General features: G+C 48.7%; 1 protein-coding gene across 1 annotated transcript in view; it reads right to left on the reverse strand.

The window, feature by feature from the left end:
- The window catches only part of LOC111153687 (Fli-1 proto-oncogene, ETS transcription factor), a 115,693-nt gene that overhangs the window by 50,747 nt on the left and 41,007 nt on the right, over positions 1–23,939 (reverse strand). Inside the window, exon 2 of the mRNA XM_022512839.1 lies at positions 2,092–2,303. Coding sequence (XP_022368547.1) covers positions 2,092–2,303 — 212 coding nt within the window. The remainder of the gene's footprint in view (positions 1–2,091; positions 2,304–23,939) is intronic.

Genomic DNA, 23,939 nt, shown 5'->3' on the forward strand with positions numbered 1-23,939 from the left:
GCATCAGGAAGGTTCGTTCTGGGGTCGGGCCAGTTTGAGAGGCACTGCCAGGCTGGGTGCTGTCATAAACTGGACCATAAACCCCAAAGCACAGTGTACAGGCAGAGAGGGAAGGGGTGGAGAGGTGGCCCAAGGCCAGGAATCAGAAGGCCCAGCTCTGGTGCTGGCTTTGCCTCCTCTAAATCCTTGGGCAAGGCGTCAATCACCCCCTTGCCCCACAAAGTCCAATCTGCCTGTAAATGTCAAAATGTAATTGCACCATTTATCTCATAGCATCACAGTGGCGGGCAAATGATACGATGGTATGGAAAAAGTGTTTAACAACTGCACCTTCCCAACACTGTGGGGAAATCATCATCCTTATTATCTGTGTGAAGAGAGGTCCTTTGAGGGGCTCCTGGCTTAGAACCTCTAAGCCTTCTGAAAATGCTAGACTCTGGGACGGTGGCTGGGATCCCAGTGGCTGGTTCTGGTTAGTGGGTTTGAAATGTGGTAGGGCTGGGTGTTCCCACAGGCAGGTCCGAGACCAGGGGTTTGTCTGGGGGAGGTCTCCTTCCCAGCGGCACACTCGGCACCTTCTCTCTCCTTCTCTAGACTTATTTCCTCAGTGACCTCATCCCTTCTTAGTGACAACTCTTTAGAGATGATGCCCAAACCTATGTTCCAGCCCCTAAACATTATCTCAGCTTTAGTTTCCAACGCCTAGCAGACATTTTTATCTGGATGTTCTACTGATTGCTCACAGGAATCTCAGAGGGAACACTGACATCTGTTCTCGAAGCATTTCCTTTCCTACCTCCCATGGCTAACGGCACCGTCCTGGCTAAAAAAACAGGCAAGTTCCAACGATCTTTTTATTCTTTCCTCTCATGGAGCTATCTCTCTTGATTTCCTTAATCATTACCATTACTCAGATTCAGATTCAGAACGTGATCATTTCTTACTAGGATAGTTCGCTAACTTCTTATCTTTCTGACGCTCCCTCCCTTTCCCACCCTCTGTATACGACTATTGTTAGCTCCAGAAATCAAGCTCTGAAGAAGTTACATGTCAAGCCCACGCTTCAAGTCGGTATCTGCATATGGAAAAAAATCCTGTATTTTCTTAGCGTGCCATTCAGGGCCCTCTCATAATTTTTTTTTTTTTTCCTCCTTGTGCTGCAGGCCCATTGACAGGGCTGATATTTCATGAATAAGACTGATGTTTTCTCTTTTAGACATTTGCCCAGGATGAACGCTATCACTATCAAGCACTTTCTGCGTCTGAGGCACTGTTCTGGGTCCTTCCTCCCCAGCATCAGGGTTAACCATCAACAGGAGCCTATGAAGAAGCAAATCCTGCAACCCCTGGTTCCCAAAGGAGGAAGCTGGTGCTCGGAGAGCTGGATTGCTTGTCCAAGGGCAGAGCTGGGAATGAAACCTGGGCTGCCCATCCCCCAGGCGTGCCCTTCCTTGCTCCTGTGAATCGTCTCTCCTTGGGCTCTCCTCCTGGCATTCCTACAAGGAAAGTAAGTCTTCCTGCCCTGGGTATCACCAAGTTCTAATACACCTCCCAAGTGTGATGTGTCTGTCCTCCCTGGCATAGTGAGCCCACAGATGTGTTCACCTTTGTAATCACTTCTGGACTTTTACTGCAAGACTGGTTTGGTCATCTCTGAGACCCACCCAGAAAGGTCAAGTAGCATCAGCAGGACAGGGACGGTATGTTCTCACTAAGTTATCCCTAAGAGGAACTCTACCTGGGCCTGACACAAAGTGGGTCTTCCCTAAGTGTCCGCACAGGGTCATGAGCCTAACTCTGACCTGGCCTTTGAGGGCTGTACCAAGACTCAGAGGACAAGGTGGCTTCCTGACCCTGCTCCAGCCCCTGCCCTTCGTTCTATAGCCCTCTTGTGTCTCATCTCTCTAGGGACGGGCTCAGGCTCCCTGGCCCAGCAGCAGAGCCCCCCTCTGCAGCAGGCACCCTGAGCACCAGAAGCCGCGTGAGTCAGATCTGCCGGACTCAGACACCCGGGGAACAAGTCTCCGCCAGCCCCGCACCTGGCAGCCGGCTGTGCCCACCCCTGGAGCAGCGCAGGCCTGGCAGGCTTACCTGGATCCATTCATGTGGTCATACTCCCGCTTGACATTGACCCTCACAGGCTGATTAATCCACTCCTGCTGCGGCGGGATGGGGTTGATTTTGTGGGGCTGGCCATAGTCAGGGCTCCCTGAGGCAGTCATGTCGGCCTTGGGGAGGTGGGCCGCCGCTCCGTAGGCAGAGTCGAAGAGGGACTGGTCGTCGCTCACCACCGACAGAGCCTCCTGGAGGGTCAGAGAAGGAGACCGAAAGCCCAGTGTCAGTTCATCCCGTGTCACTCTTCACCTACTCTCTTTCTGAGCTGGCAGGGTGGCCCAGGGCTACCCCCACCGCTGGCCGGAGGTCCAGGTTGCTGACTGACTCACGCTTGGTGGGGGAGGGGAGAAGTAACAGGGGTGACGTGACGTGGGGGAGACAAGCCTACCCCCATGCAAACTCAGTACGTTCTTTGCAGGTTACCCTGCATGAGGAGGGATTTGGGGGCAGTGGGGTGGGATGGGGGACCCCTCGGAGCCTAGGGGGCATGGTCACACAGTGCACATGCGCAGTGTTCCGTGGGCGCTTGAGTGCCGAGCTTTCAAGTCTCAGCAGAACTGTGTCTGACTAGCTTGTGTGTCGGTAGGGCTGGAAGAAGGGGATGTGAAAGTGAGCATTGATATTATAGGTGAGGCGAGTGAGACCCACCCAGAGGGGTTAAGTATCCAGCTCAAGGTCACACAAGGGAAGGGTGGGGCCCAGGGCTGCGGTTGCCTCTAATTTCGGTTTCCTTATCTGTAAAGGGGAGTAAGAATAGCTTTTTCAGAGCTGGTAGGTGGGTTAAATGAGAAAAATTCTTGGGACAGGTGTCTAGCTTGAAGAAATGCCCAGCAGCTTTAGTGGGGGTTCTCTGGCTTGTGTTGGAGCATCTTACACGTGAGTCAGTTGGGGGGCTGCCTGCCTCCTAGGGACCTGGCTCTGTCATGCCCTCTTGCCTGACGCCTGGAGATGAGAGCTTCCTGTCTAAATTGTGATGATTCAGCTTGCCTAGGAACAGCTTTGCGGATGGGGGAGTCCCCGGGTAAGACCCTCTGTCTGCCCACTCACACTGTCCCATCCCTTGGTGCAAGTCTGTCTTATGGAGATCTGGATGGAGAAAGGAAGCCTTGCACTGGGCAGAGATCTCCTCCCCTCCAAAGCACCATAATAAGATGCTTCCACTATTCCAAACCCCATTAAACCACAGAGGCCCCCGGGGTCACAGACTAGGTTTGTTGTTTTTTTTTTAAAGATTTTTTTATTTATTTATTTGACAGAGAGAGTTCACAAGCAGGCAGAGAGGCAGGCAGACAGAGAGGAGGAAGCAGGCTCCCTGCTGAGCAGAGAGCCCGATGCGGGGCTCGATCCCAGGACCCTGAGATCATGACCTGAGCCTAAGGCAGCGGCTTAACCCACTGAGCCACCCAGGCGCCCCACAGACTAGGTTTTGATGTTCCCTAGATCACATAATCACACCAAAGTAAGTTGTTTGCGCTCCTGAAAAGAAGGGAACAATCTATAACCCAAAATGAATTTACAATCAATGTCATCTATAATTACACAATCTGTCATTGTGAAGATGAGATGGATACTATCCAGGAAATGCTTAGAACAGTCTTTGGCACCTAATGCCACCTAAAAAAATGTTAACTATGATGATTCCTAGTGTTCAAAGACAGGTTCTCTGAGGCTACGTGTTAGGGGCTGAATTGTTCCCTTCAATTCACAGAGTAAAGCCCTGACTCCAATACCTCAGGATCTGACTGCAGTTGGAGAAAGGGCCTTTGGAGAGGTGATTCAGTTGACAGGAGGCTCTTTTTTTTTTTTTTTTTTTTAAGATTTTAATTATTTATTTGTCAGAGAGAGAGAGAGGGAGAGCGAGCGAGTGCAGGCAGACAGAATGGCAGGCAGAGGCAGAGGGAGAAGCAGGCTCCCTGACGAGCAAGGAGCCCGATGTGGGACTCGATCCCAGGACACTGGGATCATGACCTGAGCCGAAGGCAGCTGCTTAACCAACTGAGCCACCCAGGCGTCCCGACAGGAGGCTCTTTAGGTGTGCCTTAATCTGATCTAACTGGTGTCCTTATACGGAGAGGATGCCTGGACACACAAAGTCCACCATGTGGAGAGGCCGCAGACCACCTGCAGACAAGGAGAAGAGCCCTCAGAGCCTGCCAGCACCCTGACCTTGGACTTCCAGCCACCAGAACTGTGAGAAAATAAACTTCTGTGGCTTAAGCCACCCAATCTGTGGTATCTTGTTATGGCGGCCCGATACACCACCTTTACGTAAGCCCTCCCATACCCATAAAGTTGCAGTTTGCTCCACCAGCTAACCCTTACTGTTTCTCCCAGGGTCATTTGCAGCCCCGGCAGGAGGACAGACAGAGTTCAATGAGAAAGGCTCTTCTGTGGCTGCTTCTGGCTGGGGTTGAGGAAGAATTACTGGAACCTACTCCGGGAAGTCTGTTCCTGTCCCAGAAAGATTTGGATCATATAGATATGGCCAGAGATGGCAGTTTCTAAGCTGAGCTGTCCACGCAATATTGAAAGGCCCACATTTTCCCAACCAAGTGGGTGTCTCTTGATCCTGACCTAAAATATGCTGGGATCCTTCTTCATTTTCCACTTAGTGCCCTTGCTCATGCTCAGAGGAAATCTGGGCTTCCTGGAACCACCGTCTTTGGGTGATTGGACCCATTCCCCATGTCACTTAGGGAGCAGACCTGGCTCCTTATCCCAGACCAGTTTTAATTTGCCATCCAGGCCCTTGGTGTTTTGATTTCAAGTTGAAAAGCGTGACATTGTAACCGACCAGAGAGTTGAGCCTGAGTCCCTGAAGTTCTGGGGGTTCTACATGAGGAGCAGAGACGCATTACCCCCTAGGACCTGTATGTGCGCTTTTGGTGGTAAAGGGGAACCCTCACCAGTCCGGCTACAAAAAGAAACGATATATGTGTAAGGAATTGGGTATGATCTTCTGCTATGGAAAGTGGCTTTATGCTTGGTCAATCAGGCACACATCTTAGAGTTTCCAATGCAAGAATTTCTTATCTCCCTTCCTCTAGGTTAGGGGAAAAGATGGTGGAATAATGGGAGGAAAGAGGCAGGGAAAGAAGGGAACAATCAGGAGCATCAGGGAAGCAGGAAAGATCCCGGCCCTCATTATCCCCAAAGAGAGAGGGCCAGGAAGCAAGAGAGGCAGGGTTTCAAGTCCAAGGGGGACAAACAGGTGGCAAAAGCAAGGCTTGCAGCAACAGAAAACATGAGATGAAGCAGCGGGTGCTGGTGGCTGACCATGGAGAGACTTCTTAAGGAAATGAGAACGAAGAGCTTACAGGACCAAGGGTAGGTGTGGTAAAGGGCATGAAACCTGTTTGAACTCATTTTGGAATGCAGTTCACAAGCAAAGGAAACCAGTCAAGCGGCAACATCACAGGGGGAGAGATCCCCGATTTCCTCCAAAACGTTGCTCTCTCCTCCTGCCTGACTAGTCTTCATCTAACGGTCCAGGCACGTGGGCATCCTTGCCTTTCTTTTTCAGACTCTTCCCTCCCTGACGACACACGGGCACTCTCTGCACTCACGCAGCCCACCATGCACTTCCCCTGGGCAGGGGGAGCTCCTCCGAAAGTCTAAATACATCCTGCCAGGATCCCGCTCAGACACCTCTGAGAGCTCGCTTGATGTTGCCTGCAGCAAATCTGCTCTCATCTGCTTGTGTTCGCACAACTCAGCTTTGCCCCAGCTGCCCACCTTATATCTCACGACGTCCCCCCAGCCCCCGCAACTCCTGCCCAATGCTGACTATTCCCACTGTTCCACTCAGCGGGCTCTGCTCACATACACTTGGTCAGTTCATGTGTTGTGGGCGCCCTTACTCTGTCCTTTCCACCTGCTGCACGTCCAATGTTTCCCATTTTCTAAGGTAAATGAGATCTTCCTCACCCTGTGAAACCTTCCCTGATAGTTCCCTCTGACTCATTTGAGCTTTTGAAAGCCCAGTGAGAAGGGGGTGCCTGGGTTGGCTCAGTTGGTTAAGCATCGCCTTCGGCTCAGGTTGTGATCCTGGGGTCCTGGGATCAAGTCCCGCATTGGGCTCCGTGTTCAGCGGGGAGCCTGCTTCTCCTTCTCTTTCCCTCCCCCTTGTTCATGCTCACACTCTCTCTCAAATAAATAAAATCAATACTCCTTAGGTAGGTGTGTGTGTGCAGGCACACACATACACACACAACATTTTCTCTCTCTTTCTCTCTATTTCTAGTCATTGATAAGCAAAAGATTTTTTTTTTTTCTTATAACAGTATGGAGAAAAGAATCTGTGGTTGGGAGAAGCTGGGAAGGGAGAGAAGATGAAGGAGAACAACTCCCTGTCTAGTCTGCTGGACTGAAGTTAAGAAACCTATTAAGAGCAGGAGGCCAAAGACGAGAGCCACTAGGTAGGAGTAACAGATTTGGGCAGCGAAAAAGGCTGACTGAAGACCCTGGTGAAAACTTAAAGTTGGGGAGGAGAGCATTCTCACTGTCTCCGAAAGGAAACAGCACCCCTCTTGCCCTTCAAGAATGAGAACCATAGGGGCGCCTGGGTGGCTCAGTGGGTTAAGGCCTCTGCCTTCGGCTCAGGTCATGATCCCAGGGTCCTGGGATCGAGCCCCGCATCAGGCTCTCTGCTCAGTGGGGAGCCTGCTTCCACCTCTCTCTCTCTGCCTGTCTCTCAGCCTACTTGTGATCTCCGTCTGTCAAATAAATAAATAAAATCTTTAAAAAAAAAAAAAAAAAAAAGAATGAGAACCATAGGGGCATCCCAAGACCACACCCCTGGCAAGTACGCTTCTGTCTTGAAGATGGGGAGCTTTCTCTGAACCTCTTTGGTGTCATGGGCTCAGTGAGGAGGGGACAGGCCTAGAGGAAGGACAAACGGGGAACATGGCACTGGGTATCCGTGGCTGACAGACTTGTGTGAGAGCATCTTGTCACTGCTGGGGACTATGGGGGCTGCTGGGGGGTGGGTGTGGATAATGGATATGGATGTAGGCACCAAGGTGCTGCTTTTTTTTTTTTTTTTTTTTTTTTTTAGATTTTTAAAATTTATTTGCTGGAGAGAGAGAGAGAGAGAGAGCACGTATGCACAAGCAGGGGGAGTGGCAGGCAGAGGGAGAAGGGGAAACAGGCTGCCTGCAGAGCAGGGAGCCCGATATGGGACTCGATCCCAGGAGTTTGGGATCATGACTTGAGCCCAAGGCAGTTGCTTAACCAACTGAGCCACCGAGGCTCCCCAAGGTGCTGCTTTTATCATGTGAGAAGCTATTGAGCTGGTAGATGTTTCGATCACACACTTGTAGCTTTTACGCATGTGTAGCTCTTGCTGTTTTGTGTCTTCTAAAGCTGTTTGCTTTTACTTAAACTCTCAAAACTTCTAAAAGTTTAAACATGAAACTCTTACTTGTACTGAAAACTCTTTACAGGAAGGAGTTGTTGGTTTTCAAGAAATTTTTGCTGATGACTTGTTGATAAGAATTTAATTTTGGGATGAGAGACTGAATTTAGAAAGACCTTCGGTGTGAAATTCACAGTCCATTCTCAGACTGACTAAGTTCCTTCAGTTTGTAACGACTTCACTTTTTCTATTGACTTTGGCCATGATCCAGAAGACAGATTATTCTTTTAAAGACTGTTAAAATCCAGGTCGCTTTAGAGCATGCTACATAAAAATTGACTTCAAAGTGAAAAAGACATAAGGTATGGGCTCCCTAGCCCCATGTGGCCTCCAGTTCTAAGGTTAATCCTTCACCCTCATAGTCATCACTGGAAAGTGAGTCCTGGATGGGCTTAGTAACTGGGTTCTGAGAAGTATCTTTCCTTTGCTCTGCTGATTGCTGGAAGGAATTTAGCAATTCAGGATGCTCTGGTCCCTCAGCCACTGAGTTCTAGACCCAGTGGGAGGCACACAGTCCCTTGACTCCAAGTATATCAGTACCCCACTTGATCCATTCGCCAGAAAGCTCTGACAAGGTCAGCTACCGGGAGTGGCAGCTGGAGTTCTGAGCTAAGAGGTTGGTCCTATTTGCCCGTAGAAATGCTGACCAGACTGTGTCAGCCTTCCTTCCCGTGATCCTCTGCTGGTCCTGGCAGCCAGCAGAAGGATATGGCCCATGGGCCGCTTGTCTTGGTATGGGATACTCCTTACCCAACTTGGGTAACATGCCTTTAGCTCATCACTTATAACATATCCTGTGGTCTCATTATTGAAAAGGGGTCTTAGCAGATAATTATCATAGCACTTAGTAAGTGTGAGACACTGTTTATATGAGTAATCCAATTTAATCCTCTTAGCAATTCTATGAGGGATGTACTATTATTACCCCCATTTTTTTCCGGACGGGAAAATGGCTATTCAGAGAAGTGAAAGAACTCAGGTCGCACAGCAAGTGAGCGTGATCTGGGATTCAGATTCAGGTCTGCCGCCTGTCACCTCCCAGGGAGCCTGTGCACGCCTTGAGGACAGCTCTTGAGTTCATTGTAACGTAGAGCCCCGTCTTTGGAGTTCGAGAGATGTGAATTTCAATCTGATCTCCAGCAGTTGCTCATAAGCACATCACTGATTGTGTTTCATGTATGACTCTCTGAACTACATTTCCTTATCTCTAGAACACGGATAATAACAGTACCTTACCTGGTACATTTTGAATATAGGCAAAATTAGTAAATGTAAGTGAATTTCCCAAATCAAGCGTCTAAAGTTCTTAGGATACAGTAAATACTCACATTGAAAAGAAACCCAAGGCTGAGATGGCATTGGGACCCTCGTTATTGGAGCTGTGAGATGGAGCGGGGGAGGGGAGAGTGCAGATAAAGCCAGAGATAGACCTCCTTCTCCCCTGTGTGGGTTACTTCAACGGAAGTTGCTTATGGTTCAAAATTAGCAGGTTTGGAGATAATAGTTAGATTTTGAAATGCAAATTCCATGAGGTTTCTGAGAATAGAGCCTGCTTCGCTACTGTTTCCACTCTCCTCTTTCGAACCATGGATGTTGTACAACTGCAGCCTGAGAGCTCTCTGAATTGGCTTCTGAATTGAGGCTTCTAGATGGCAGATAAAATTTTGTTAAATAGCCTTGAAAAGGAGAGGAAGAGCCACTCATGGCTGAGCTAATCAAAACAGAGGCGGCTAACTCTGATCCTTATCGCCATTCATATATTGTACATGCAATAAACATCAGAAAAAGGCCATGTGTAGGTCTGTGAATTCACTAATAAGAAAAACTTTCCTCATTTTGGAATTTGTCATATATATATTTTTTTCTTCCTTCTTTTCTTAAAAATACTTGCAGACATATCTTCCCAAATTTGTTTTCCTTAGATTAAGGCAAGTGTTCTCTGTGTGCACATCAGTTGAGTGATAGGGGACTGTGGTCACAGCATGACCACGTGATGGCCTGGCTGATATTAATGATGAGCAAACAATTGCATCTCTGAAAAAGCTTTGCTGAAACAGAGATGGAAAAACCCCTAGAGTAGCAAAAAAAAAAAAAAAAAACAAAAAAAAAACACATTTAAAACGGTATCTGGACCCTGGACCATCTCCCCTTCTATTTCTGCCATGATCCTGTCCACAGAAGAATACACATATAATCCACACTTATGAACCAAACAGAGTCAGGGGAGGAAAAGTCCCAGACGAAACCACGGAGAAAAGACCCTGTCCTTCGCTCATCCTGACTTACATACAGTTAGACTGAGTTTCTACACCAGCACAGGGAATGACCCAAGACATGGCGTTCCAAGAAGCACACATTCTATGTTGTTTCCTCCCCTTTCCTTTCCCTCTCTCCTGCCCTGAACCCTTCAAGGACAGGTCTCTGTGGCTCATGAGCTTTGCTGGAGGTGGGTGAAAGGACTGTCAAAAGCAGCCCCACCAGGTTCCCTGCCGCTTGCTGCCCTGCTCAGCAGGCCACGTGACTCCCAGACCAGGCCTCTGGAAAGCTCATCTCTGGGTCACTGCAGGGAGCACGCTAGCTTTGGCTTTTTATTACATTCTTTGCATAATGACATGAAGTCCCTTTGCTTGCCAGCCAGAGAGCATACAAAATTCACACAAGATTCTAGGAAGCAAAATGCTCTGTCTTCTCTGTTTTTGGAAATCAGCAAACTCTGCAGCAGTGGGAGCATCCAGCTCGTTGCGGGGGGGGGGGGGGGGGGGGGGGGGGGGGGGGGGGGGGGCGGTGGCGGTCTGGTCATAGTCACATGTAAAGTGTCCTTGTCACATCTAAAGCTGTTAGTTAGTTCAAGCCTTTTGCTTCTCACTCTTCTCTAATCGCTGGCCATGTACTCCCTTCTTCCTCATTATTTCAGTCCCACAGACAGCAGGTGGACGAAGAGAAAAGAAGGTAAACTTTATGACAAGTTGGATAAGGAGGAAGGTGGGTAACATCAATCAGTCACCAAATATTAAGCCACAGCCCCTTGACACACGGGACAGTCCCAGAGCTGCCTGGGCTCACATCTGCCTTTTTGTCTTTTCCCGAAAGGGCCAGGATAATATTTCTAATCTTTGCCACTCCCCGTCTGCATACAGGCTCTCCTTCTCTTCCCCTTGAGCCCCCTTGAACTTCACGACTGCCTCAACAAACGGAAGGTGGCACAAGTGACCTTGCAGGACTCCCAAGGCTAGGTGATAAAGGACATGATGACTTCCACCTGCTTCTTGGTCTCTCTTGGGGCTCCAGGCCTTAGAAACGCCACCATGCCGCAAGGAAGCCCAAACCAGCCCAGGCAGAGAAAGGCATGGAGAGGCCCACCTGGAGAGGGATCGGAGGCCACCAGCCACCAGCCAGCAACGACCTCCAGACTTGGGGGTGATGAGCCGCAGGTGAAGGTTATGCCCACGAGCACCATAGCTGTTGTATGCCCTTGAGTTTTGGTATAGTTTCTTACGTAGCCATAGTAACTAGAACATTTCCTATCATTTTAATCAGCAACAAGAGGACCCAGTTTCAGAGGCTGCTGGGCATGATGGTCTGCATTTCCTTTTCACTGGGGTTGCTGACGCCGGCTGCAAGAATCAGTGCCAGGACTCGCTAGATGTGGAAACTGAGGCACAAAGCCCACGCTCCTTAGGATCACACAGTGAGGGAGAGTCAGTCTCAGCCTTCAGACCTAACTCTTCTGATAACCACCTAGCAGAAATACCCCTCCATGACAACGAGAAAACACAGAACCAGGGCTACTATTTTTTTTTTTTTAGGATCCTTATATTATAAAAAAGGAAACTGAGGCTTAAGGGGGTTCCTACTTGCCTTAGGTCCCTCAACTAACAAATGACCCTGCTGGTAGCCTGATTACAAAACCCACACTCTTCCCCCAAACTCCTGCCAGCCCGCTGACTCTAATCCAGGCTGTGCCACAGAGCCAAACCTGCCAAGGAAACTCGGAGTGCTTTGCTGATTTCTAAGGTATTTTATTGAACTCTGTCCCCCCACTTCCCCTCTCTCCATCCCCTTCCCCCCGCAACTTAAATCTTCACTTATTGGGGAGGGGGCTTCTGCAGTGGGCGACCCAGGGAAAGGCAGCCAGCCAAGTTCCTAGAAAATGGAATTAGAATCCTTTGCAGATGAAAGTACTTTATTTAATGGAGTTTAATAAATTAAGGGAATGAGCCTAAATGAGTTCAGAGAAGAGGGTCTCTGGGTTCTATAAAGGCATGCCATGTAACAGAATCCAGAGCTGTGGCCTTGTGTTAATCACGGTCCCCATTAGATACTTCTCCAGCTCTCCCGTGGTATCTACCTTTGCCTGTTGACTTTGAGTTTTCACAGTCATTGTTTTGACCATAACCACATTTAAAGGGCATCTCTAAACATCAAAGTTAAATTCTCCTCCCACAGAGGATGATTTTACTGCTAAAAAGAAAAAAAGTGCTGAATATGGAAACTCACAGGAAGGGGATAGAAGGTTAGTCTGAACCCCAAGACAGGAACGTTTTATAGTATGCTTTACTTTCTGTTTCTTTACAATGGGCCTGACTGCCCTTTAACATGCTTTTTCTCGATGACAGTGGGGGTAGCCAAAGGGTCAGCAAAGATCTGTCATGTGGAGTTTGTTGTACCTTTGACCATCCACGGGGGCGAGCGCCTCTCCCATAACAGGAGGTGAGCTGGCCCCTGAGGTGGACCGACCCCACGGTGTTGGAGGGATAGGACCAAACAGTGATGGGAAGCTGAGGTTCACTAAGGTTAGGAACCTTCGATGTTCTTCTCCGTGAAATGGAGCACATGTTCTCCAGCGTGTTCAGATGGGCTGAAAGGGGAAAATTAAGCCCTCGCAGGTGCAATGGGGTGATGATGAAAAGAGCTGTCAACCAGCAAAACAGAACCCCAGATGCCATGGGGAGAAGCAGACACAGAAGAGAAAAGTCCTGGAAGGGACCCGGATACAGCAGCAGAAACAGTTCCCTGTGCACGAATTTCACTGCTTATCACTTGCGTTGGGACTATATTCTGCCAGATTTCACAAGGCGGCAGTTCCAGTCATCAAACATACCGGAATAGGGCACCTGGGTGGCTCAGTTGGTTAAGCGTCTGCCTATGGCTCAGGTCATGATCCCAGGGTCCTGGGATCAAGTCCTGCATCGGGGCTCCTGCTTGGCAGGGAGCCTGCTTCTCCCTCTGCCTGCTGCTCTCCCTGCCTATGATCTCTCAATCTCTCTCTCTGACAAATAAATAAATAAAATCTTTGCAAAGAAAAAAATTCTGGAATACTTCCATACCAGTGCCTCCTTTCCCTTCTCTGCCTGGGGACAACGAATGGGTCAATGATTGGCACAGCAGGTCCTCCTAGACCTCACTCTAAAACGACGGGTTGGCATGCTTGTGCCCATGGCGTAGGGGTGGTTATGGATCTGCACATTTTCCCGGACCTGGCAGGGGGTTTTCTGATGACAGACGTGGTGGTAAGTGAGGACCAGGGAAGACTCAGCCTGGGCTGGGAGTAGTCTTTCTCCCCAGGAGGATTCTTGAGCCTGCTGGCCTCTGAAGGTGTCAGAAGGCAAAGGACAGAGGAAACAAATCACTTGTCTTTTTCCTCGCTCCATAGGGTGCTGTTTTAAAATCATGTTCCAGTAAAAGGCACTGGCTACAGGCTGGGTCAAGGCAGAGCATTACTGGTTGTGTGAATTTGGGCACACTACCTACACTCTTGATTCCTGGAAAATTTTAACAGTCTTCCATCAAATGTTGAACGCTCTTGGATGATGACGAATGGCCACACTGCCCCGACCACAGAGAACTGAAAGCTTGGAAGAAGTGTCCTTTGAGGGGTCTGGCTCCAGTATTTCCCCACAGAGTCCCCATGTCACCCCGCACAGGGCTGATCGAAGAGGCTGGGAGCCAGGAAAACGTTGCTGGCCGGTCCTGTTGCTTGAGAGTGGGAGCGCCACGAATTGTCCTTGGAGCCTTGTCTTGGTGGGTCTGGCTCGTAGCAGGACCAAGAGGATCTCAATGTGGTCTGTGGTGACGAGAGGGGACTCTGAGTGACAAAGGGAAGGAAGGGGGCAGGGAGGCAGTTCAGGTCTTAAAGGATGGGCTCCCCCAAGGGGCAGACAGCTGTCCAGCAGGGGTGGAAATGGCACTTGCTGCCAAGTTTATCAGCAGTGGGGAGCAGAGGAAGTGTAGATGGCAGGTGCCCTTGGGTGTTTCTTTGACTCCTGGGGTCATGGGAACTTTCCCATCCTTCTTCTCAAAAACCAGTTCTGCCTCTGGAGGCATGTCATCCATCTTATTCTTTCTTTTCATTCCCAGTTGCTTGCTGAGTTCCTGACACCCAGTAGGTATGCAGTGACCTTTTCTAAGGAATAAAAGCCCCAGAGCTGATAAAAAAAACACAGAGACCCCATCCCCCTTGCCAACACCTTTAACCACCAGTTGGATTTCCCATTCTCTCTCTTGGCCATGGGTGACTTCCACTAAGCCCTGCACCCCAGGCTTGTCCAGTTTCTTTTCAAACAGTCACACCCAGTGTCCAGTTTAAACACAAAGCCACTGACCGCTCCTTCTGAACAGCTTATTGAGGTCCTATTCCTAGAAGCTGTGATCTTATCGGACAATTTCCTCGTGTGACAGTTTCCGTGGCAACTGGTGTCTTCATAATCACAGGAAGGCCACGAGGACACACGCACACGGCGGGGGGCCCTTTGCTCTGTTCCCTCCAGCTCCTGTACCCCAGGAGCACCCTGGCAGGGGGATGAAAACAAATCCAGCCTCAAGAAGCTGGGTGTCTGGTCTCAAGCGCCCAAGCCGTGTCTGCAAGCCACGGCCGGCACCGGCTAGGACAGCGCTGCTTCACCATGGTGGGGAGCAAGGCATAGCAAGAGAGACGCCATTTTCTTTCATCTCCTCACAGGGCTCTGGGAAAAGACGGGCCCCTGAATCCACTTCATAGTTCTTAATGGCTGTCTCCTTTCCATGATTCACGCCCGATGAGCCGCGCTTGGTGACCTCATGCCCGTCTAGTCCTGAGTGTGCAGTATTTCCAACTTTCACATCTGGACGAACCTTCCTAGCCAAGGTGCTTCATTGTGTTGTGGCCCGGCAGCATCTGGTTACCATATTGTTGCAGCAACGAGCGGCCAAGTCCCTGAGGATGGAGGGCATGGAAGGAGGTGGTGCCTAAGCCGGTCCTTCTCTGGGCCGGCTCAGCAGCCCTGACCCCGCCTCTGCCCAGCCCCTGTGCTTTATGTTATCCTCCTGCTCCATTCCTCTGGTGCCCTTCTGTCTTCTTCACTCTTCCTGCGTCCTGTTCCCATTCCTTCTCTTTCTCTTGTTCCTTCTCTTGCATTTTAATGTTCTGTCTTAAATAGATTCTCCTCTTGTTATACAAGACTCAGCACTCCAAACCTTTAGACTCCTATCTAATATACCTTCCTTGACTGCTCTCTGGATGTCTGCAAATACCTTTTCCCTTTGCCCAAACCAGAGGTCCCTACACAGTCCTGCTCTCCACATGCCCCCTGTCTCATCGGACCTCATTTACTCACCAAACTTTTACAGAGGACCTACTAGGTGGCCAGGCATTCGGCTAGACACAGGGGATTACAAAGATAAATGAGTCTCCAAAAGCACACACTTGCCCTTAAGGAATTCAAGTCTGGGCAGAAGACTGGTGCAAACATCAATACTCTTGTGGGGGTGGGAAGACAGGGCAGTAAGTGAGGGGCTCGGGGTGGCCTCCCGGAGGAGGAGCCTGAGATGGGTGAAGGGCACCTTCCAGAACACCTCAAGGGCCACCACCTCCAGGAAGTTTCCCTGCCTCCTCCAGCCCACCACAGTCACCACATCCACAGTAGTACTTGAAATCAGTAGTACTTCCTATCTCTACCGCCCAGTCAGCATTTTATTCTAGACTGCTTTGTCACATTGCTTTTCTTTTTCTTTCACTCCTGCCATATATGGTAGGTTTTCGTAGGTTCACCTTCTGTCTCTCCCACCAGAGTGTAAATCCCACAAGGATAGATTTTCTTTGCCATTTTCCATAAACGTCATTCACACTGACTGAGTGCCTTGATTCCCTCATCCCGAAAGCACTGACAGAACCCAGTTGAGACCGAGGGCGTTCACATAGGGCAAGGGCTCCCCACTGCGTCCCTCCTGGCTTCTTGGAGATGTCACTTATGGAGGCAGAATGACAGGATCTGAGTTCCTCATCTACCACTCGTAAGTACTGTGACCTTAGTCAAGTTATTTAATCTCTCTGGGCCATAGTTCCCTTTTCAGTAAAATAACAATGATAATAATTGCATTCTAACTCATGCCCCTCACACAGTAAGCACCCTCTGAACTTAATCTTCTTCCTAGTATTCACAGTTTCTAACATAAGAAAAGCACGTCATTTCTCTGGGCCTGTTTCTTTACTTGCAACATCAAAGGACCGAACGGGATGATCTGCCAGACCCTTTCCAGGGCTTCGAGGCTAAAATCTATTAGTGGATTGATCCCACAGCCCCATTGCCTGCAACAGTCCCAGTTTAGGTCTATTGTTTCAGAAAATGCTAAATAACCCCTCTCTCCACTCTCAGAATTATTCCCATTTGAATGACACGTTATATGTATGAGCGAGCATCTCTATCTCAGCGTAGCTTAGCTTCATGGGACCGTGGGTTGTCATCCTTGCTCTCCCTTCCAGGGAGGAGGTAAGGGGAACCGAGGACAGCCTGGTCTACACAAAAAGCCAAGCTTCCGCTCCTCTTGGAGCTCAGGCTCCATCTCCGGTACACAGCTGGTCTTTCGGTTGGCAGCCACCCTCAAAGCGGTCGCCCACTGGGTTGGCCTTCATCCTTGTTTGACTTGAGTGCCAAACCTAGGCAGTCTGGCACTGGGCCTCCTGTCTCTCAGCATCCATCTATAGGAAAAGCAGATATTTTGTGAACAAGTCCTGCCATGGTCTTCCAATGAAAACATCTCAGTGGGATTACATGGAGATATTTTCTTTGTCAATCTCAGTAAAGCTATTAGAACAGAAAACCCGGCTGAAACCCACTGACAGTTCCTGGGGACTTGGGACTGATTTAGTTACTCTATAAAGGGTACTTAGTGTTCTACTCTTGGAAGCTTCTGAAGGTATTGGCCTTGACCAGTAGGAGCCTGTCTGTCTCTCTCAGGGACATGTGTCATGGCGGGAGTACAGCTTAATCCTTGACGGCTCCAAAACTTACGGGAAATGGGAAACTAGCCCACCAGGTGGGGACGCCCTGAGATGTCCCAAACCTTCATCAGTAACTTTTTTCTTCTCATTCCCTTTACTCCAGGCTCCATTGTCAAAGGCTGTCAAGTTCTTACATTGTCCCTTCCACTTAGTTTTCTGCATAGTTTAGATCTCCCACGTTCATTATGGCCTTGGTGATTTCCACAAGAAGGCCAACATCAGTGACGTCAACCTTCCCCACCCTGCACTTCTTGGGAAGCTGTGGAAGAAAAATGTCCCTGGGGGAACCCTGTGGTCACCTTCCTCCTTCTAATCCTAACCCAAGGAAGGTTTCAGGTCTGACAGCCTGAATGACTTTTTGAAAGTCTTAAGGAATTCTGGAAAAGGATAAGAACATGTTCTTTAGCCTCCGTCTTCCCACAAAATCAGAATGCAGAAACAAAGTGTTTCTCTAAGCATATTATTCTTTTACGTAAGAGAAAATGAACTCGTAAGTTGGTCTTCCAGACAAGCGATGTCCAATAGAAATTTCTGTGATAGGAGACATTCCAAAATCCTCACTGTGCAGCAGAGAAGCATTAGCCACGTGGAGCTACTGAGCGTTTGAAATGTGGCTAGTGCGACCGAGGAACTGAATTTTAAAACTTTACTGGATTGTATTTCATTTCAATTTAAATAGCCACGTGCTCCTAGTGGTGACCACAGTGACCGGCATAGGTTCTAGACACTTAGGCTTGCTGGCCATATTATGTGCTATTCAATACATCACTTCGGCAAAGCAGAATAGCCAAAGTCACTTCGGCTAGTTCCTTAACATGTCCTGTCTAGTTATGGGATCGTGAATGTATTTGCCACCAAAAGCGCATTCATTCACTCATGGATACACTCATTCATTTAACCAATATTTACTGGACATGTGCTAGGAACCAGGCAGGCATTGTCATAAAACTCAGGAATTTGTCAATGGAAAAACGGCATCGAGGTGTTGATAGCATTATTGTTACTATAGAATTAGGAGACCTGTAGAAACCTCCCTCCACCCCCTAATCTGACCGTATCTATGCCGTGAACTAAATATTTAACATTTAGCAAATGCTTTTGTGCATAAGAGGGTCACCCTGGGCAGGTAAGTAGCAGCTCCCAATCTGCTGTGGTGAGAGAGGTAGAAGGAGGGAAGATCCTGAATTCATGATGGCAGGAATCACAGCAGGTCTATGGTGAGGTTTCCATCAAATGAGAACAAGGCTCACCAAAGAACTCCAGGAAGTAAGGTGTGTCCGTTGGTACTTTGCCGTAGCTCATGGAACAGTGTGGGCCAGAGGCGTCCACAGCTGCCCCGGGCAGCATCTCAGAGAACAAGACAGCTGCCAAGCCATTGTCCCATGAGAAGGTGACAGCACGTGAAGCCCAGAAAGATGGCACAACCAACTGTGGGCATTTCAGAGGACAGGAGAGCAGTGAACTGAGCAGGAATGTGGCCGAGACAGGGCCTTAACACTTCATTGATGATCAACCCAAGTACTGCTGGGACTTTCCTGGTCATCAATGGCCAGCTAGGACCTCACGTAAACGTTTTGTTGCAGCCTCTGAAGAGCGTGCAGCTAGGGGCGGGGCGGGGCGGGGGGAGGTGGACATGGGATGTAGACTCCCAGTCACCATCTTCAAAGGCTATTCCCAAGGGACTTGGAAGGGCACTTCCATTTAGTAAATTTGCTAAAAGGCTGTAGCTCTCTCTGCAGGGTCCTAAAACAGTATGTAGGTCTCCAGTGATCTGGAAGAGTAGCATTCAGATCTTACAGTAAGGTGTCGCTGCAACCTCATTGGCTGGAGGCCAAACTCTGCTTCTCCACCCCCAGGACCCACGTGGAAGGGCCACTGATTGTCTGTTCAACCAGAGCTCGCAGACTGGGGCTCCTGGCCCTGTAACACAGCCCTGGTGTCTCTTGGAGCTCCCACCCTTAGGAGGACAGCGGTTGACTAGTTGACTAGTAGAGCCTGAGAGCTCTAGCATGCCAGGGCTGCTGCCCAGTAGCCCTTCCCTTTGTCCCTCTAGGTTAACAACAACATTTGCATAAAAACAGGATCTTTGCTGCTGCACACTCTCTCCCTCCTCCCCACCTCCCTTCCTTTCTGGTCGCCCTATCCCCATCCTTCCCAGGCCCTGGTCCAGACATCATCTAAACAAGGACCCACCACCCCAACTCCAAGAAGGGGCCCTGCCTGACCGTTAGGATGCTTCACAGGACCTTGGCTCTCTGCAGGGAGCACTGTATAATATTAATTCCCTCCAAGTCCCAACTGTCAACATTCAATGGTCTGGTCCCATTGAGAAAGACTTGCTTTAAAACATCCACTCTTCTAACCCAAAGGGATCACCACACTGTAGTTTGAGAGAGGTTTCCCCTTCCCTCCCAGGAAATCAATCCTCCTAATTATCTTAATATAGGCTTATGTGAAAACAAAAACAAAAACAAAAACAAAAACAAAAACAAAACCCTGCCATCTCTAGGCACACAGAAAATCAACTGGGGCAAGTAGGGGAAGAGGAGAGGGTCAAAATGCAGCAGGGCCACGTCAGTTCGGGCCAGGAGAGACCAGATAGACTGTATTTACCGGGTCTTGGTCTTTGGCAACCAAACGTTTTAAGATTGTTCTGACCTGATTCCAGCTCTCCCAATGGGCCATTACTTCTATGAGCACCAAAGGTAAGCTCTGAAGGGACAAATGAAAAGACAGGAAACTGGTGTCTTTAAATACCATTATTTGTTGTGACAACAGAGTTACTCTTTCAGTAAATCGTTCAGACCCTATGTGGGGGCCTCAAGAGCTTTATGGAGCTCACCCTTGGGTTTAGAGACACTCTGACCCCTCTCCCTTCGTGCACATGTTCATACCCATTCCAAAATACTTATTTCAATATACAGCTTCTCTTCCAACCCCCACTTTGGGTCCAAGGGTTTCTTGGGAGATTACTCTCTGCACTCATGGAGCACAGACACGCCTAGATGTTGATAGCAAGGAGGCATTACTTCCTTCTAATATCAGGGCAAGTGAATCAGGGCCCATGTGTCCCTCACACGCAGACACAAGAGGCCCAGCTGGAGGGTCTGGCCAGACCTGATGCAGCTCAGACGTGGCCCTTTGCTCCTACAGCAAGAGGAAAATCCTGTCAAAATGGCTTAACGATCTTCTAATATTTCCATGCAATTAAGGCCACATCTGTCTCCCAGGCCCCCACACTCCTTTGCTAGTGCACAGACATGAACCAAACAGTCTGTCTTGTCGATCTGGAAGGTAACAAAGAGCTCCATTCATAACTGTAGGCACTTGCACTGTTTTTTTTTTTTTTTTTTTTTAAAGTAAAATAGAGTTTTCACTTTGAGAATAACCTGTGTGGCAAGCGAGCGAAGGATTTTTCCCCCCTAATAAATCAAATTCAACAGCCTAATAAAATGCTGGCTCCCCCACTCCCCCCACCACCGCCTCCCCCTCCCACTGTCCCACTCTCTGCCAACAATCGCTCAGAATACAGACTAGTGGTTGCACCCGAAGATAGTAGGGGAAGGGGAGCTGGGGGCATGAAGGGAATTCAAACACCTTTTGAAGGTGGGATGGATTTGTTTGGCAGATGAAGAGCTGAGATGAGTGGGGGTGGGGTGGGGCTGGGTAGGTAGGGAGGTAGCCTGCCTTCCCCTCCCCCACTTTACCTCCTTTCTCAGCCTTTCTGGGCTGGTTTCAAAACACTCCTTTTCTTCTGCTGCTCCCTTTACCCTACTACCCATCCCCAAGCATTGGGTAAACCTTCTGCTTCCTTCTTTTGCACGGTCTTGGAGAGACCGTTCTCTCCACATGTAGAGAACCAGGTTCCTAGGGATGGAGCAAGGGCTCTTGGACCACACCTGCTGCTAAGCCCTGCAGGATCTTGCCTCTGCTCAGAACAAGGCTGAGAGATCTCCCTGGTCTTTGAAGCCTCCAGAGAGTGAGTTTGCAGGAGATAAGTGCTGATAAACATCGAGTTTGGTGCTTATCTGCAGCAAACACAATCTTTTGAGGTTCTCTCTGAGCTCACAGGCCATAGAGACTCTAATCAAAAAACAGAAGGGAAAATGCAAAACCAAGCAGTATTTGCTGCTGCTTTTTCTTCTTCTTTTTTGTTTTGTTTTCTTTTGACCTACACACTGGAAAGCCCAACATAGATACTATAAAACAGGGGACTCCAGAGCAGAAACACAACCCTGGGTCTTTGCTTTGTTCCATTTTTTGTTGTTGTTGTTCAGCTGTCAACAGAGGAGATATTTTCAGTTCCGGACATGAGAGGATGTTGACAACGACAATCTGCCCATAGCATTTACTGTCCTAAAATGCTTTCACAGGCGTTGTGTTATTGGCTCTCATGACAACTCGCTCTAAGGCAGGCCCCATGGTTGATGAGTAAAGAAGCTGAGCCTGAGCTAGTCTACGTGATTTGTCCACAGTCATACAGCTTGAAATGGGGGTTCCAGGAGCACCAGCCAGAATTTTATGGTCATTCTGGTCCATGCAGAGGCTCAGCAGGTAGAAGAAGACCCAGAAATCGAAATTACCTTGAGTCTGGGCATCCCACCCAGAAGCATTTGGAAAGCTTGGGTGGCAGGGGATGAACCAGGGTAGTGAGGGACTCCAAGCTTTGAAACACTTGAGTGATGCAACTAAAGCAGAGGCGTGGGTGTCTTCTATTTCAGTGTGGTTTTTAGACCTGATTTCCTAGGATGGGATATTAGCAAGAGGCATGCGTTAAAGAAGCAGCTTTGAGAACAAAGAGCAGTGGGATAGGACACAAGAGCAGGACAGAACAAAGAGCAGGGCTCCAGAGCTCAGGTCGTTGCTCTACCACTGACCTGTCATGGGCCCTTAAGGAAGGATTCCTTCTCAGATTTTCCATTTCCCCTTCCATAAAATGAAGGAGTGGGATCCTCCCAGGCAGGAGGGTGAGGGAAGATGAGGGAAGCATGGAGAATGTTTGCTGCCCCATGAACACACTCTCTAAAAATTACACAACCACAGCGACAGTTTTAGGGTAAACTGTGGGTGCTCCTTGCGAAGACTAAGACGGAACGTTCAAGGGCAGAACCTGGCTACATGTCTCTCTCTCTGCTCCAGAGTTCAACGGCACTGATGGGGGAGTCTTTAGCTCAGGGAACTACTGATGGCTGTTCATGTCCCTAAAGACAGCAAGTTACCTCCACACAAGGTTCTGTTGAGCCTTTCTGCTCCATATTGCCCAGCCCCCCATACTATGTATATGATATTGACCATTTGCAGTCGGGTAGAAAGTAAACCATCTACAAAAGCCTCACCAGTAACATTACAGCAAAAGTAACTGGAACTCAGCCTGAAAGATCGTTTCCTGAGAGAAAAAGTTGATACCTGATTCACATGATCTCTCCTAGGAACCTCAATAAATCATCAATAGCCACATGTAGGATGGGTAGTAAGACTTGGGGGGGGGTGGTGAAGCAAGGTGGCTCTTACTTTATCTCTGTTTGAATTTGTTAAAAGAATGTATTCCTGTCTTTTCTATTTCGTTAAGAAGCAATTTTAAAGGATGAGCTGACAAAAAGAATATCGCACTCATGGTGGAGGTCATGGTAGAGAGACAGGGGGCTGGAAGAAATCCCCACCAAAGGCTCATTCAAGCTGTAGAACTCACTGAGGTTGGAGAAGGACCATGTTGCAGATGCCAGTGCTCCGGTGTGTGTGGTGGGCACCATCTAGACAGATGTGGATCCTTTGAGTCGCATTTGGGAATACCTTCCTTCACGCTATGTGTCCTGGTTTTTTTTTTTCAGCTCCCAGGTAGCATGGCCCTGAAGTAGGTCAAAGAGTATAGCCTCATTTTACAGATGAGGGGCCAGAGCTCTGCTGGCCCCCACGTCTCACTCTTTCTTTCTGTTTAATAGCAAGAGACCTTTCTCCTGCTTCTGGGGTGGGGGCGGGAAGGGGGTGCCGTGGCCGCCGGAGGGCAAACTATCATCCCCACATAGCCAGCTGAATTTGACAAATGCAGTTTGAAAAGGATCTTCAGAAATTCTTGTCCATTTAAGAGTTAAGTCTCCTGGAGAAATGTCTCTTGAGCTCAGAAAGATATCCCTACTGTTTTAAATACACTTATAGATCCTTCAGAAAATGCCCGCTTGAGGCATGGGGAGGAAGGCTTGGTATTATCATCTGGTTAGTTCCATCCTTTGGAATATAGACTGGGGGCTGGACTGGTTTGGGGCGCTGAGTCAGGATCTTCTCCGAATGGCAAGACATCTCAGTCTTTTCATGGTCCCTCACACACACCTGCATACTTACAAATACCCACAAATTACAATGCATTTTGAAAACTACTAAATATCGCACCATAAATATTACTTATGCAAATAGTATTACAGCGGAAAGTATGCACATAGACAACACGGTAGCTACCTGTCTCTTTCAGAATCAGAAAAATAACCATTCTTTCTAGTTTTCTGAGCATATATATGGTATCTGACAAACATTTGCTTTGGAAAACTAGGGGAAAACATGGTTTATTGATATATCATTGACCATAAGCTCTGTTTTTAGATGTTTTAGCTACAGTGGAGATTTTTATCTGTACCTGGCATGTCTTGGGTGTGTCTGAAATGGGTGCATCTCACAAAACCTCTCCGGGTTCCCACATTCTCTAAGTTGCTCGAGTGACAAAGGGATGCAGGATATCAAGCCAGCGATAAGCATTTCAAGCATAAGACTCTGCTACAGGTACCTATTGCAAGGACTTCAGAAGCCAGAGTGCTAACGTCACAACCAAAAGCTGTAGCTCCTGAATGCATATCACCCCTTTTTGCTGGAAGTTTCCTGAGTCAAAAATTCCTGACGGTCTTCCTTTTCTAGCAATTTCTAACTGGCTGCCCTGCACATATGAAATGAATGTGTACAGCTCATGGTAATGGAAAGGAAGAAAACGTACTGATGCTGAGCGAGAGTGGGGGTTGGGGGCCTGAAGAGTGGGTTGCATGTTAAACCCAAGCAGCTTGCATTTCCTGTTTAGTGGGGTTGGGTGAAGGTTTTCAGTAGTAAGGTCTCAAGCTAACCCAGATAGCCTCCTTGGTCATGCCCCAGGAACTGGGATTTGGCCTCTGGATA

Source organism: Enhydra lutris, unplaced genomic scaffold (assembly GCF_002288905.1).
Source record: "Enhydra lutris kenyoni isolate GAN:26980312 unplaced genomic scaffold, ASM228890v2 scaffoldscaffold34, whole genome shotgun sequence".
In the NCBI taxonomy this organism is placed as follows: domain Eukaryota; kingdom Metazoa; phylum Chordata; class Mammalia; order Carnivora; family Mustelidae; genus Enhydra; species Enhydra lutris.